The 17,567-nt window shown below is 45.9% G+C and overlaps 1 protein-coding gene across 1 annotated transcript; it reads left to right on the top strand.

The window, feature by feature from the left end:
- Positions 1-11,577: 11,577 nt before the first annotated feature.
- On the top strand, positions 11,578-17,404 carry LOC142563305 (uncharacterized). The gene is made up of 3 exons (XM_075673859.1): positions 11,578-11,994; positions 14,396-14,668; positions 16,970-17,404. Exons 1-3 carry the CDS (start codon positions 11,578-11,580, stop codon positions 17,378-17,380), a joined length of 1,101 nt encoding a protein of 366 aa, XP_075529974.1. The 3' UTR covers positions 17,381-17,404.
- The last annotated feature ends 163 nt before the right edge of the window (positions 17,405-17,567 follow it).

Below are 17,567 nucleotides of genomic sequence, written 5' to 3' on the forward strand. Positions count from 1 at the left end.
CGCACGACCGCACGCGTGTGGCAGGCGAGCGGTGCGGCGTGGGGTTTGAGTCGTCGGCCTAGGCGGAGTGCGCGCCGCCTGGTGGACAGGAATATTGACTAGCGCCTTCGTGTGCGGCTTACTTTCATTTAGTGTTTCGATGTCTGAGTTCAAGAAATTTGGAGTGCGATAGCATTCAAACATTGCTGACTGGTTCTCACGCTTCCCAGTAGCTGCGCTTTGTGTAACTGCAATGTTTACTGGGGAACACTGACGGCGAACGCTATGGACGAAGGCGAGCTTTCTGGTAGAAACGCGGCCTCTTACGTGGGCCGATCCCGGAGGTAGTGCACAGCCGCGCCAAGAAAAGAACAGCATAATTTTCATGTTTCTGTTATTGTTTCGCACTTTTATTATTCAAGTCCGAAAAAAAAATTAACATAAGAGGCCTGCACTGTCGGTGTTTTGCTTCAGGACATTTGTTTGTTGGCTGTCATTCTCAAAATGCCGAGCAATAATTTTGTCCAGAGTGTAAGACAAAGTATGAGCAAGTTTAGTTATAGAATGGTGTGGCAATATAATCCACATGTTCCGCATCTCATATAGCAAGGCATGGCAGATATACGGGGCCCAAAACGCTATCGCGTTGATAAGCACGTGGCTCACCGCCAGTGGTAGAACGCTGCTGAGGCCGTGCGGCCACACCGACTGGCTGAAAGAAGCCCGCGAATGTCGCGCGCCAGTGTGTTGTGTTTTGCGGGCTTTATTTTAGAAAGCCAATTAAGCCCAATCTCCCTGTATTCGGAGTTACTTTCTTTCAGGCGTTGAAGTAACTTTGGAGTAAGCACCTATTGGAGTAGCAGACAGCTGGCTCGGGAGTTTCTCGGCGTGGTCTACAATTTTCCCATTGACACTTTTGCTCTGCATGTAATGTTTAAGGAAGTTAACTAGTGAATGATGACTAGTTATATAAATAGGCAAATTCTTAAAATAAGACTTGATCCAAGCGGTGGCAAACAAGGTTACCTTGCTTCTGCCCAGCTTCCTGGCACTTGCGTGCGTTTAAGTGCAGCACCATTTACGTGAGGCACGTAGTGTACTTCGCTTTCTCAACGCGGCCCAAAGTCGCTTGAAGGCGGATGTTTGCGCCAGACTAATGTGCACATTGTTCGATCGTCAAATCTGGCGTCCAACAAAAACGCACACGCACACACACAAACGGGGGCTCGCGCACATGCACGGGCACATAAACGCATGTTAAGATAGACACCGCTTATATAAACTTGCATTGGAAATCTACTTAGTACTGTGTTTATAGCAGGGAATTCCTTGTTCCTGCAACGTAGCCCCTAGGTACCGACGTGGTGCACGTATTCGAATAAAAATTTTGGTGAAGATCTGGTGATTCAATGTGACACCTATGTCCTCTATAATATTTGCTGTTTTCGTTTTCTTCCATGCATGGGAGTATTTTCTTTCCAGTAAATTTCATCAGTCGTAACGCCTTAGTCTACATAGAAAAAAAAAAAAATGGATCAGCATGCAGCCACATGCTTCGAAACCTTTCTACGTTATCTTCCAGCTGTATCCAATCTGACCTAACATAACCGAATCTGGAGACAGGGAAATAAATGGACTGCGCGGAATTCAAGACAAGGACGTAGGAAGAGACAAGAATAAACGCTGACTTTCAACGAACTTTATTCTTCGTCGCTCGACAATATGTTTTTGGTCGCACATGCGCGAAACATGTATTCACATTCTCAGTACCACAGGAGAAAGGGCAGACCTCAAAGGGCAGGTGATGAGAACAAAGTATTTTCCTACAGACTAGAGACTTTAAATTCTATTTATCTGTAATAAGCGCTGCAAAAATCTGCCCTAAATGGACGCATCATCATAAGATACATTTATCTTGCAAAAGACGTGATTGTTCGCCTTGATCGTAACAATAAATATCTTGCAAAAGCTCTTGGACATTAAAGGCGTCACATGTTCTAGGTTCGAACAGCACTTTGGCACTCTGTTTATTGCAACACTTAAGGATGCAGAATGTTGTGACAGAGCAATGGTGTCCGAGTCTAAACTGACCTTCAAGGAGATAATTGCAATTTCGTCTAATGTATGAGGCAGTGACTACAGTAGTAACCGCGCTCTCCTTCGACAAATTCATAGTAGCAGTGCTTTCAGTAGTGCCACCCATGTTAATCATATACGTGAACGAACCAGTAGTTGATTCCAGACCTAACGTAAACAGGCATGGCATACAGCTGGCCGCCCTGCCGGCTCGCACAATTAATTTGCTATAGGGCTGCATAGAGCTACTGATAAAGCAAGGCCCCTATCATGTGCAGATACGCACAAATTAAGGGTACATACATCGCTTACTGCAAATGTACAGTGAACGCGCCCGTACAGCGGTGACGAGCTTTTTACGTGAGGTCTTCAAAAGAGTTATTTCTCAGGTCGTGTCATTCCTTGAAATATTCCTTACGAGAAAAAAAAATTCTGCGGATTTCTGTACTTGATCAGTATTTACGTACCCACGCATTCCTTCCATCTGCGCGCTAATGCAGAAAGTTGTAATTGCCTTTTCTTACGATATATTTAGCAATAGCGCCAAAAGCTTAGCGTGCATTCATATAACATGTGTCTTTGGAGACGTGGCAAGCTCAGCTCTAAAGTGGCCCTTGAAAGCATCACTACCAACTTATGTACCACTCAAGAATATGACCGAAAAAGATCAGCCATAGGCAAATCGCTATTTAATTTCTACAAGGCACATTTGATGTGTTAGCTTTTAATTTTCTCATCTTTTTTTCCGGCCTCGACATTTTAAGAGCAGGTGGATTGCGTCTTCTTAACGCTATGGTGCTTCTCTCTTTAATACTTACACTATTACGTTATCGGTATACCCACCCTTTCAAAGCAACACAAATAATACATAAGATCAGTGTCCATAACAGCATAACTTACCGTTGCAGAAATCAAAATTTTGAGACAATCATCTCAGATAAAGTACATGAGCTTACCTTCTGTTAGTAACGCATCAGCTAACTCTTCCGCTGTCAGTGTTCCCATTGACCCAAAGATGTCGGCGCTGAAAACACGCAGTGCATACCCTGTTAGGTATTCCGTGTTAGTATATTATCTTTACCTAATATTTAAAACGTACAGCTTAGGTATCCTCACAGTTTCATAAGATCCGTAAAGACTAACTGAAATAAATGCTACAAGCAAACCCAGCTAGATAAACTGTTCTGTCATTGCCTTACCGAAAACCCCTAACTGCCGTCCGCTAAACTCGATGATGTATGAAGAGAAGTGTTTGGCAACCATACGACTTCTTTGGAACTCATATGGTCATTGTTAGCATTTTGTGTCGGCTCTTCTCACGCAGGTTACGGGTGCTTATACCAGATTGAAAATAAGACGTCTCTCATATGGCGCCCATTAGGACCGGTTCTTAACTATCTGCATTTCGCACGCAGCCCTCTTCTCAAACTCGGGCACGCAAGCATACTATTATCCGGAAGGGGTTATACTGTAAGTGTAGGCACATTGCATTGCCCAGTATGTGCAAATCATATCAAACCTCGGTACATTTTCACTAGCATAATTTAACTTACCTTCGGCTAGGGCACATACAGGGCCGCCATTTTCAGGAAGCATGCCATTGACGCCGTATGAGAGATAACATGACATGCTGGCAGGCCCAATTGACGCCATTTGGGCGAGCTATCCGATTAGCTATTCAGGTCGCGTAATTGATAATTTGTACACTTTATTGTGAAAAAATGTTGTTCTAAATAGTTTGGATGTTGGTTAATCTGTTTATAGAAAAAGTGACAGAAAGAATTCACAACAATATTTTATCGCCGCACTGAGCCCCTTCCAGCGCACAGCAGGCGTCGTCTGCTTGTGTTTCAACGTTCTACGTGTTGACTCAAGCTTCGCGCTCAGTGCTGGTCTTGAAATTTCATTTCGCGAGCACCATGAATCACCCTTGTTACGCTGTATGCTGCAAATCTTGCGATCGGCGGCATGTCAAGCAGCGACATTGTGCCTCTCTGTGAAGCAACATGCGAGCGAAGTGGCTGCAACGCATCGGGCTGTCGGTACCCGATCTGTGGGAGCATCTACGCGTTTGCGGCCTTAACTTCACGCCGTAGGATTGCGATCATAAAAGAGATGTTTAATATGCCTGACATTCAGGTAAACGCAAGCGGACGCAGATTAGGTGTTTTGTTGGATGAGCGGAGGCACAAACTTGAATGGTCTGCACGGTGCAGTCACCTGGTGGTACATAACTTCAAAATTAAAATTAAAGTATGGAGTTTTGCGTGCCGAAACCTCGAACTGATTATGAGGCTCGGCACAGTGGGGGACTCCCGAAATTTGAGCCACCTGGGTTTGTTTAACGTGCACCTCAATTTAAGCACACGGGTGTTTTCGCATTTCGCCCCCATCGAAATGTGGCCGCCGTGGCCGGGATTCCATTCTGCGGCCTCGTGCCTAACAGTCCAACACCATAGCCACTAAGCAACCACGCAGCCGGTTGTGGTATACAGAACTCCACCAGACAAACACAGAACTAATATAGCAGTAACCAAGTGTATTCTATTTTGCTGTAAATTTTCGGTAGGAGCATCATAATGAACACTTTCCATTTTATATGTACAAGCTATGTTATTCTTGGCTAGAGCAATAGTAGCTCTGTGTTTTGCTGGTTAAGCTTGGCGTCCCCAGGTGACTGCACCATGTAGGCCGCTCAGGCCGGCTAAGTTTACGCTAAAGCCTCTTCAACACAGCGGTAGTAGTATGGAGGGGCTTTAGTTCGCGCCTCCTCTCATCCGTCAAAACGCCCAGATCGTTTGCGCTTACCTAACTACTGGACACGCTCGACGCTTCGACAGAACGCTCGCAACGCACACTGCTGGGATAGCTCTATCACAGGATCGATGACCAGGCGGATAGCGCAGAGGCTTCGCTCGCTACTTCCAAGACAACCGGAAGTAGACGACACGACGCCACGTCATGACGCCGAGCCAGTGACGGCGGAGCTTAGCCCCGATCACTCGGGGGACGAGGTGGGGAGAAAAAGCATGACTAGGAAGGAAGGTAACTTGTAATCGTCGATGTCCCTCTTAATATGAGACACTTGGCCTGAATTGCAGCGCTAATGTTTCACTTTAGCTGTACCCTACGGGCCTAAACAATTTATTCAAACTGTTTAAGGGTCCCTTTTAGCTGGCAGTTATTGGTCAATGGTATTTAATGAACCGAAGACGCACAAGCGCTATAAAAATGTCATAGCTTCAGATAATTCTTGACCGCCTAGGACCCTTTAGCGTTCCTGTAAGAAGTGGTACTGCTTCGTCGTTGATTTAATCCTGTGGGATGCGGCGGTCCCTGCTGGGAAAGAAGGTGGAAAACTAATGCACTGCAGCAGAATGTCATTGTCACTGAGCCACCCCGGTGGGAAAGGGAAAAAAATAAACTAATCTATCTAGAATGACAGCTTTCAAAACAACTAAAGAAGTAAGCATTTACTATTTAGCGACTGCTGCATAAATTTCATTACAGTGAAGGAATTTACTCACCTGGACGCATTATATATGAATACAGGTTCTTGAAGCGCACCTGCAGGTACACCTGTCGGAGGACACAGTGCAGTATTTCTGAAGTATTGGCATTATTAGACTTTTAGCCACGAAGGCCACTGATGCACGAATTGTGTCGTTTAGTAGCGGGTGACCAAACACTATCATAGTTTCACGCTCCTACAAAAAGACAACTTTATTGCAGGAGCCCCCCGTATACCGTTATGCTTCGAATCGTGGACAACGAGAATACGTTGCAAAAACGTTTTGAAAAATCGACATTGTTGCAACGAGGATCAAGTATTACTCAGTTGGGCTAGAGTGCAAGCACTCATGGTATTTGTGGTACTTAACAAATACACCGTCTACCACTATAAATGGTAAGCTGATCTTATGTTGGCTAAAAATTATTTTTTAATATTTTTTTCGGTGAGCGCCCCTCAAGCGAATACACAAATCTCCTTTTGTGCTTTTTTTTCGTCACGAAAACTTATGTAATCTAATGTACCGAGATTACGTACTGACCAAGTCTCAGTCACATTAACCATTGTCGACTGACGAGCAATTCGAAGAGTAGCAATAATGACTCCATCTTTCCGTCATAAATACAATTGAAATTTCTCATACAAGGACATTAACACCATTGCAGATTCCTACAAAAGCCCAGTATATCAAAACTTACAATTCTTGATATCTACTGCGTTCTAAATTATTTCACTCAAATTAATGTATTACAACTGAGAAAAATTGATAGATCGACTCTGAATGTTAGCCGCTGTCTTCAGCGTTTGGAATGCATGTATTGGGGAAAGCTGCCATTTGGCTAAATTGCCCTGAAAACTTAACATTGTACTTTAGTTTAGCGTCCTCATTACGAAATAGTTAATTGCTTGTATAAGCGAAATATACACGAGCGCCTGGGTTATATAGCGTTAGCAGTGACATTCTATGCTCATTTCGAAGTGCTCATATGCGAGTTACAGGCGTTTGTACACGCATTTCTTGCTGCAATTATCGCTTGTTAACTTATCTAGTTTCCGGCTAGTTTCTTATCATTTTATTACGCTTCAAACACATGCCTAAATTAACGTCACCGTACCTGGAAGAAAGAGGATGTTCTGACCTTCGCAGAGGCCGAGGCTCATTGGTCATAACTGAAGTTTATCGCAGGGACGTCGCTGCTCTGCTCAGCGGTAAATGATGAGTCGCGAAACAGGGAGAAACTTTTCACAAGCAATTGAAGGCCTAAAACATAGTTGTAAAGTGGTTCAGCCGGTTCTTCTTGCCCGAAGCAAGAAAAACCAATGACAGTATATCTTGCTTGGAATAATTTCGCGGCGTCTTTTTACTCGCACATTCACTACAGTTGCTAATATTACATAGGTATACAAAACTTACCTAAAGAAGTATAGAATTCCGAGTACCTGCCATCAGTATAGCTGATGTTGACACGTGCCATCTGAAATACACAGTATTAATTCAGACATTTCTCCAATCAACACCAGTGCTTTCAATGTGTCTTCATAACCTCGCCAAAACTTTTCACGTCACATCCTTGCGTCGAAAATAATCGAAAGCAATGTTTGGGTTGCTTCCAAAATGCTCTATAGGTGCGCTTTCTACCCGTCCCGCACTAGGCACATGTGGATGTATTCAGCCGCACATTGACGATATCTAAAGACGCATATCGGCACGCGTTTGATTAGGAGTAATAGCTCAGGATTGACGAGACCATGTGGTGCGACCCTATGCCGCTCTATGGTACCGATTTAAAGCAAAAGTTTCCGCCTCTTTGCTTTGCGAGATGATGTTCCATCCCAAGAAGGCGCATGCTCCCCAATATAAGCCCATATACAACTGGGCATGTGCCACTGCTTATTGGCACGTTTTAGTAAGGATGAAGAACACAGTAGTGAAAACTTTGAATAACTCAACTTTCTCGTACATGAACCTTTGCTCAGCAAAAAAACAAGCAACAATCAAGCACAACGACTGCGGCGAACAGGGCCAGGGATTGTTGAAAATCTTCTGTTCAAGCTCGTCAGCTTCTATACACGATCCATCAATTCTCACAGGGTAATAGCTGGTGCCCGCGTGCCTCACAGAAAGCACCATACAATTCGCGTCGCGTACATGATCTGGGCTTTCGACACTGGGAATACACCACTCCTCAATGAACTCACATGACAAGTTGAGGCACTGGGTATGTGCAAATGGATAGCTGCGGAATTCGCAGTAACGACGCTAGATATAACAGCATCTCTGCGAAGCACCAACAGGTCAGCAATCCAGATAAGCAACTGACTTGGAGTATTGGGGGGGGGGAGCAAGAAAGAGATTGATACCACTGGATTCGTTATAGTGCTAGGTAGTGGTACAAAGCTGATAGAGAAGTTATGAGGAAGATAAAAAAAAGATTAAGGAAGTGTATACGCAAATGCTAGAATGAAAATCTAGTATAGCTTGTCTGATTAAGTGAAGCAGGCTGGGTGACTTTGTCGCCGCGCCGTTTCAAAGGGAAAGGCAATAAATCATCATCCTCATCGAGAGCGGCAGAGGATAGCGCCGCTTCAGTACGAGTATCATACATAACGCGCAGCGACTGTTCACGTACTTAGATAATTATCGTAGATGAGTTCTACCCGCACTTCTTGTTGTCAGCGCTCGTAAGTAAGGCTCATATGCAGAAAACTTAATTGGATTTATTTGCCGAATGGCCAGCCGGTCTGAGTGCCGCTACTCAGGATAGCGGTTGCGCTGATAACGATATAAAAATCGATATTTTCATCCTCTGTTGTACCCAGTCTTGGAAAACTTAGTGGCAGACCTGTCTCGTCTACTTGAAGGAGGTTGTCCTCATTTCGTCATCAGGATAGGATAGCTTTTGGGTTGATAACAATATAAAGATCGACATTTCAACGTTTCTTCTGCGCAGTCTTGGAAAGCTTAAAGTGGCAGACCTGTTTCTTCTACTTAAAGGAGGTTGTCTTTATTTCCTCAAACTTTGACGGTCACCTCGTGCGACCTAAAACACTACTTAAGGCATGTCTTCTAGACTCACCCTAAAGCTGGAGAAGTATCATTTCCTTTACGCAGAGCAGCTGCCTCTGCGGCATCTCGTGAACAAGTCTAGTTTTCGTCTTCCCGAACAGAGAACAGGTACCTTGTCAAGGACATTTCGTGCGCCGCCGTGCTGGTGAAAGGAAATCAGACGCAGATTTTAAGTGCGCAGGCTAAAGCATACCAAAAGCACGGCTCCTCCAATTCACAACAGCGCTGGCGCATTTCGACAAAGTCGCCGCTCCGAAACTATTCATCAAAGCAAGTTGAATAGGAACCGGTGCCTGCTAATTGAGAGCAAATAGGAGCTTGTAAAGGTTATCGCACATTTTATCCTGTCGCTATAGCACGCAGAAGTGAAATATTCTGTTAATTCGAGCAGCGTGTGATGTCAATGCTTTCAGCTCTCTAAACATTGCTATGCTATTGTAGCTATAAATGAGGCTAAATGGAATGCATAAAATTTGCATGCAGCTGGTCATTTAATCAATCATCTCTTGTGAAAAGCAGGAAGCAATGAAATTATTGAAATACTAATGTTTGGCAGACTTGCGCTAAGAGCAGTTAGCAATTCTTTATAATTGTTCACTAAACAGCAGTGACAGGCTCGGATGGCCGATCCAAGAGTCTAGTACAAAGCCGCTAGATGACAATGACGCGCCTACGTTAACTTAGAGAATCAAAGTAGTACGCGGCTATGCAATCGTGGTATGAGAGACATACAACTATCACCATCATTTCTATCACTTCGCAATCCACGATTTACACTAGTCTCATAGAATGTTCATGAATTCACAAACCCTACTTTTCATTAAAATCGTTTCTCGGTGACCGGCCTCCTTGATTGGCTTACACTCCATCAAGCGTATTACGGATCAGTATGTCCTTACGAACCACTATGTCGTCCGAGGTGACCTCTATATGGCGTCTAGGGGCAAGAAAGCCAGAAATCTGCGGTATAGAAACCGAAATGGCACATGTTAAGAAACTGTGCAACGATATCTACATGTAGAAAGTGCATGTTTGATTAAGCGATACATGAGAGCAGACTAGTTGTTTTCCATCCCTAGCAGATTTCAAGCGCAAAAAAAAAAATTCATGCGAATCACGCATGAATGGTTCTGTCACACTCGCACTGACCAATGGGGAATTTATTATTGACTCCAAGCGATTTCCCACTTAAATCTGCTGGCTATTTCGTTAATATATTGGTGCGTGTATTGGAATTCATTAAACGTTTTTAGGTCATTAAATTTATTGTGTTTGTCACATTTATTCTTTCTATAACTTGCAATTTAAATTTACTCTTTATATTCATTTACATTTATCAATTCCAGCTTTTAGCCCAATGCAAGGTGCACAGAAGGCAACAATAACAGCAAGGGTGCTCGTGAGAACAGCTTATACAGAAGGGGCAAGAAACATTCTCTAGACTACGTGGACATCGTTATCACTGTGGCCGAGGGTAGCGTCAGTGAGTCAAAGATAATGTGGAATAAAGCTTTGTTGGGGTTTTCCAAGTTACTACCGTCTGATAGGAGAGCTTAAATCACTCTCTGCATGTGCAGAAGCTTGGAAGAGAATAAGAGTAAGAGGGCGCCCCTTAAGCTGGCTCAGGCATCGAGCTTACCACCGGCTCATCATCTTGGACGTACCGAACAGGTTAAGAACCATCGTCCTAAATTTCAGGAAAACAAGGTAAAATATGGTTGTTGTTTCGCACCAACTACGAAGGACTGGCCAAGAAGGGGGGATCAGTCAAAATAACCGCAAGATTTAAAATCCTACGACCAAACAAATCTAAGCAACAGGAGGAAATTGAAAGTTGACTTTAACTTGCGAAGAATAGCAACAAGACGAACGCAAGGGAGTGTAAACAGAAAAATAAATTGTGCTTTATTAGTAACTCAAGCTACTAAATTACCAAAAAAAGTTCTTGAGCCATTCACCTCTGTGAAAGTGGATGACCAGAGAAGCTGTTTAGCGCACGGCACAGAGCCGGCCCAGAATATTGAACAAAGGCACGAACATATATATCGTCCTAATCTGTCGTCATCGTGTCGTTATCGGTACTCACGCACATTCACGTATCACCTCTGTCATTAAATGTGTCAGTCACGTAAGACAATAAATGGTTCGTACGCACTTCAGCAATGGCTCATACCCCCGTGAACTCGGCCTCCCCGTCACGAAGACAGAAGTGAAATTCTACGCCGTAATGATGAGCGGCCACGGAGCCAGATGTGGAAGACGACGAGGCTCAAGGCACTGCTCATTACGATAGTTTTTTGCACAGCGAGCCAGCTTTGGAAGAAGACGACGACGACGAATGCGCGAGGTCGCGGGTTCGAATCCCGGCCACGGCGGCCGCATTGCGGTGGGGGCGAAATGCGAAAACACCCGTGTACTTAGATTTAGGTGCACGTTAAAGAACCTCGGGTGGTCGAAATTTCCGGAGTCCCCCACTGCGGTGTGCCGCTTCATAATCAGAAAGTGGTTTTGGCACGTAAAGCCCCATAATTTAATTTTTAACGAATGCGCGAGCAGTGGCACCAGCGCGTTTGCGCAGTTGGCGTCGAGAATTTTTTTAACAGTCCTTATTGAAAAGTTCTAAAAAACAATTTTTCATAAGACATCTGCTCTTTTTCTTGTGCGTGGGACCTCTTTGGGTCCCACGTGTGGCAAAGGTAGTTCAATGACACGTTACAGGTTGAACTTGGACCCTTTCTGCACTATCACACTGATGGACCCCCATGATTATTTGTTTTTGTCAACATCTCGCGGGGGGGGGGCACATTTTCTCCTATAATCCTAGCGATGGACAGCTTCGTTGTAAAAAAGCTACTCTTACCTTGAGAGCAGGCTCAGTAAGCCAGAAGAGGCACGAGAACGAAAGCAGTAAGTGTAATTTCTGATGTAAGTCACCATTATCATCATGCTTGCCACTGAGCGCTCGCGCAAGGAAGAAGAAGATAGCCGCACGAGTAAATCGGGCGCATACGTGATGGACACCACGGTCGCGGTGCCTGCTGGCGACTCCAAGGGCGTCTTCCTGGCGTTCCTCAGCTGCGGTCTCCTGGTGGTGCTCATGCTGTTCCTGTCCACGGTGGCCCTGAGTCAATTGGGCGCCTTTCCCTGGACGGGCGGCCACGGTCACGCGGCCTCCAAGGTCCGGCCTCCGGTGGCCGCCGCCCAGGTCCGGGACCTCATCACCCCGGAGGACAGCTTGACCACGGAGACGCCACCGGCCCACCGCCAGGTCGCGCCTCGCACCAGGGACCGCGGACGGTTCCCGTTGCTGCCCGTCGAGCTGTACACGAACTCGAGCCACCAATATTTCTGCTTCTACCAGGTAACCGCACGAGCGCTGACCACAAACTCATGATGAGCATTGCCCGTTTGCCAAACGAGTGCCAAACAGAGAAAGCACATCGTACACAACTATGCCCTTACAGAGCCTTGGTGTGATAGTCAAAAGCGTAGTGACTGCTGCTCGTTTTCACCCGGAGAAGCCAATACGCTAAAGTAACTATCCACGTTTAGGGCCTTATATCCTGTCCCAGAACAATAACGTCGCTTATCATGCGTACACAGTTCCTTTGAAACACTATTCGCTCGCGCTGTTTCCATGCAAGGAATTCTAGATTACTATGATGAAAGGACGCCTTTCGTGTCCTGAATGTATACCGGTAGGTAGGTAGCGCAGCTCTGTAAACAATGGAATGCACGCAAGATGTACGACTATTATTGTTTGGGGGGGGGGCAAGGTTAGCCCTGAAAATGGAAATGAAAGGTATATATATATATAAATATATATATATCCTTGTGCACAGAAATTTAAGGGAAGTGGGGGCGGGCCTGATATTGTAATGAAGCGCTGTGCGAGGTTAATAGGGGCGGTGAGCCATCTTAAAATTAAATCCGCCTTGCTCGTCAATCGACTCATCGAGCTCAAAGTCGCCTGAGTGTGAGTTTGATCGCCACCCGCGGAAAGCGCTTGGACAGTGCCAGAACGACTGTAGACGCCTCACTGGGAAAAAATTATCTTAGATTAATTTTCCGACCATGGTATGAAGCCAGCAATTGTGTACCAACGTTACCGGTCATTTCAAAACGCGCTCATGCAAGGAACTAAAAGCGGAGTCTGAACTTGGTATTCCTGGCATATTTCAAACGACATCGCAGCTTTTTTAAAATGAATTATATTTCTCTGCGCCCAAATGCCATTCAATTTCACAGCTTCCTATCTACTCCAATATTTCGAGCTTCCCACGTGAATTTCCACGGGCTGTTGGCCTCCAGAGACTAACAATAGTGTAGTTGTGGGTATCTACATGGGTCCATTTTTTCCCGCGGACACTGATTGTGTGCTTAGTGTTTATTATTGGGGAATAAATTAAATCAATAAGCGGCAATTTCTAGAAACCGCCCGTGTTTCCCGCTGACGACCGCTGGAGGGCAAGAAGTTCAGGGAAGTTCGAAGTTAGCGAAGCGCAAAGCAACGCTAGTTACCACTAGCACATAGCATCCGCAGCCGAACGGGCTGACAGAGGGTTTCAGCCGTACTCTTGGCGAAATGCTCGCCATGTACTTCGCGTCGATCTATTCCAACTGGTACTCCGTGCTTCCGTTCGTCGCATTGCACTAACAAACTGCTATTCAAGCCACCACTGGCGTCTCGCCATTTTTCTTGCTGTGCGGCTGCGCATCATCCGGCACCATCGATACAATTCTACCCTACCTGCCTCATTCATAAGAATGTGTTCCTGTACCTCATGCTGCACAATATGCTGAAGAATGCAGACAGCTCGCCCCGTTGTCCCACGACAGCAGATCAACCGCGCCAGGACCATCGTCATGCTGGTCCTGACCCAAGAACCTTCCCTTCTGACTCATTGGTTCGGCTTTGGGTTCCACCCGTAGCTCCCAGCGTTTCCTTCTAAGTTGCTCCCGAGACACCATGGCCCTTACTATGTAACTGCACGAACATCCCTCGTGAACTATGCTGTAGGGCCTGTGTCGCCGTCTGCTCACCAGCGCCACCGCGGTCGTGAAACTGTTCACGTAGATCAGCTCAAGCCCTTAGAATACGCTTAGATATATGCTTAGGTCGCCAGGGCAGCGTCTTTCTTTCCGGAGGAAAAATGCAACGTATAAGAACCGGTGGTCAGCCAGGTGCATCCCAAGCGTATAAGATACAATGGTGAAGTGCAGGTCAAGCAGGCGCTTCATCAGCGTTTACGCAGGTAGTCTGCTTTGGCTGCTCACAGGGTAAACCTCCGCACCGAGTTCGAGGTCTACCTTCTTGCGTAGCCTTTCAATAAGTACCTTCATAATAATAATAATAATAATAATAATAATAATAATAATAATAATAATAATAATAATAATAATAATAATAATAATAATAATAATAATAATAATAATAATATAACAATCACTTCGGGGATTTCAGAGTGTACACATACAAAAGTAAGATACGCTCTTCACAATATCTAGCAATATCAAATATGAGAGTCTAGTGCGCATTGACGTCTGGAGCATTCTTTCACTGTAGTTTCCTCGTATCGTCCATTCGATATCGAAACTATAGAACGCCGGCATCCTGAGAAGCAGCAGCAGCGCAGTAACGCAGTCGGCGCGGCTGTTGGAGCCTCGTGGTCCCGAATTCACAATTTCTTCGCGCCTGTAACCACGGCTCACACGGATGAGACAGGCCCATCATCATTTCATCTGCCGTGCGTTCTGCGCAGGCCCGAGCCGAGCGACCCGAGTCTGCCGGTCTGCTGTTCGGCCTGTCGCTCTTCCCCTACCACCTGTGCACACACGCCGTGTTCTGCTGCGGCCGCCTGAACGAGTCGTCGCTGCAGATCGAGGCGCCCAGCGACGCGCACGGGTTTCCACGATACCTTCGTGGTCTGAACCCTCATCTGCGTCCGCTGCTGGGACTCGGCGGCAGGATGCCCGCCGCCATGATGAGCGGCTCTGACTGGATCTTCCTCGAGAGCGCCATCGTGTGGCTAACGGTACGCGTGCACGTTTATTGTGGTCCTGGGTTGAGCGTGCGATTGCGGTAGAATCCAGCTGCTGCCGCTCCCGTTGTCGTTTAGGAAGAGCGGGAGCGGAACGTGGCTAACTCTGTGGTGGAATCAAGATGAAGGTTTAGCTCATGGGCTCCTGCCTAAATATATAGAAAAAGAGAAATCGTTTTTGTCGGCAACCAATGCACTGAAGCTGACAAGATTTGCGACATTTAAATGAAGAAGGTAAAGTTCTAGTGACTAGAAAGCACCTTTATGATTTAGGAAAGCGATTTTCCTATAAAAAGCTTTATATATTGCATAATTTAGAAAAAAACTAAGCTATCGAATTGGAAACTCAATCTCAAGAATAAAAAAAAAGATATAATATTTCTGTTAGCTGCTTTTGATAACACGTGTAAAGCGGACAAGATTGTCGCATTATAGTCCCAAGTGAAATATAAGACATTTCCGAATAGGCCTTAAGGAAAACTCGCCTAAACATTGCAATAAACCATGCGAGGTGTAAACTAATCCGCGAAATATGTCCGCTTGTTATGTTCTAACATATGCGCATTACAAAAGTGTGATATCTGTTCCTCGTACACAGTTACTGATTTGTAAACTTCGTGCTTCTATTTTTCTTCTTAGTCTTACCGAATTTGGCACCGAAATTCCGCTTCTACATTCTCTAGCACGTAACTTTAGCCAATGCAACAAAGTTTATTAAAATGGCTCCAGGAGTTATCTCAGAAAAGCATTTCTGCATTTTTTTACATGTTTCTATAGGCGGTATCACAGTTGGGCCCCAGCGACGGAGCAAGGCCCCAGCTCAAGTGTCCTGTTGAACGGAATTGAAACTTACCGCGACATGATCACATGTTGCGCCCGTTATTCTTGGCTTCAGTTTTGTTACCTTATTGTGCTTCGTGGCTTTTTTCCTTTCTTCATGAGGCGCAGTTTGAAATAAGATTACTACACGTTGATGACGCGAATTGACAAGTCGCTCGAAGCGCTGTCCCATGAACGTCTGAGGATAAGATCACAGCTGTTGGCTGTCGTCCACGGGTACCGCATTACCATGTATGGAAAAAGCAGGATCAGCTTAATGTGTAACACAGTTTATTTTCCGAACAGCATGGTTTAACGGAGAATAAAGGGTTTTGCTAAATTATGAATTTTGGGACATAACTTATCGTTATGTCTTTTTTATTGTCCCCTGTTTTGCTTGTTATGCTTTCATGTAACGTGCTATGTATTTGGGCTCTTTGGGGTGCAAATAACGTGTTAGATTTCTTCTCGGAGTTGTTTCGTTTTTCTTCGTCCGTTTCATCGCTGAGGAAAAAAAGCTTTACGCTTCTGAGTAGCAAGTGCAGAGAGAATTTTCGGCGCAAAGAAGAACCCCAATACGTGCAAACTTTAAAATCAACATCACACTGAAGCACGATTGGCGCAGTTCACGCTCCTAAGTCGTGTTCTTCGCCGGTAAAATAACCTTTTCTGACAAAAGAAGATGTTGAGAAACGTTTACATAAAATTTCTGTCTATTAGCCGATTTACACCAGTACTAAAAAAATGGGCTTCGACGCGATCTTCCTTGACTCTACTGAATCACGCCCAGCGTCGCCCCATGTCTGTAAAAGACAGCGCTCTTCCGTAATTACATATTCACACCAGCGCATTTGAGTAGACGGCGAGAGCCTGCTGGCTTGGAAATTTTCCCTCCGATACAACTGTCTAGTGCCACCGGAAGCGTAGCGGACGCCTCATTTCCTGAGGTACAATGTCGAGCGGAGTAACATCTTCGAAGACGTGGTCCCCCCCCCCCCCCCCGTGTCCTCAAACAGTTCTCGACTCTAAACTCTTACTACACTCCACCGAGTTGATCCCCAGCGCCGCCCATGTATTGAAAAAGACCCTACGCTTCTCAGGAATTGTCGCGGTGTGTCAATGAAGCGCAGTCTCCATTTCTGTTCTTCTGGACGGTGCTGACATCCACTTTACTGAGTCGAGGCGCAAGCACCGTGTCAGTGAACGTTCTTCAATATGGGGGCTATTGTCGCTTTCTAGCGCAAACTTTACGCTTCATCCGCAATCAATTAACACGGTTTTCACTGAAGAATCTTCATGTTTAGGAGGGGTACTATGAAGCGCATCAGAGGCGCGTCAGCACTTTTCAGGCATTTATTTTTTTACGTTAACCTGTCCATCCATTTCCAATCGACCACGTGCACGTTAATTTCAACGTCAAAGCACCACCTGCATCACTGTGCAAATCGCGCCCATTTTTTCTTCTTTTTTTGGCAGCCCCGAGGGTACGAGGGCGCCGTGCTTCTGTGGAAGGCCTCGCTGGAGACGCTGGCGGCGCGGCGTGGGTACAGCGAGCTCCTGGAGCGCGTGTCCCGCCGATTCGGCCGCGAGGGCTTCGTCCTCAGCGTGCTCGTGGACACCGGGGACAGCCTGAAGCAGCGGCTCGCCCTGGGCGAGCTCGACGCGGCCCTACCGGGCGGCGGTCACCACTCGACGGCCTCCGTCCTGCTGCACCCAATCGTGGGAGAACCGCCCGTGGCCCGCAACCATGGGGTCGAGGACGCGCGCTCGGCCGTTCTCTACGAAAAGAACAGGCTCCGGGACGCGCTCAGGCAGCTGCAGTCTACGCTTGGACAGGCACGTGCGGGACATTACGCCCAACCACACCGACGCAGTTTAAAGGTCTAAAGGGTGTACTAAGCTGAGCTGCATTATGATAAATTACCACGATACGATGCCGAAAGATCCACTCCTTTCTAGACAGAAGGTTTCAAAACTGAGAGAAGGCGCCATAGCGAAAGAGGGCCTGGCGGCGCCGCCTAGAAATTCTCGCGCCACCTTGCCTTTGCGTCATAGATTTTGAAGGTATCTTGTC

This window comes from Dermacentor variabilis, chromosome 11 (genome assembly GCF_050947875.1).
Source record: "Dermacentor variabilis isolate Ectoservices chromosome 11, ASM5094787v1, whole genome shotgun sequence".
NCBI lineage: Eukaryota > Metazoa > Arthropoda > Arachnida > Ixodida > Ixodidae > Dermacentor > Dermacentor variabilis.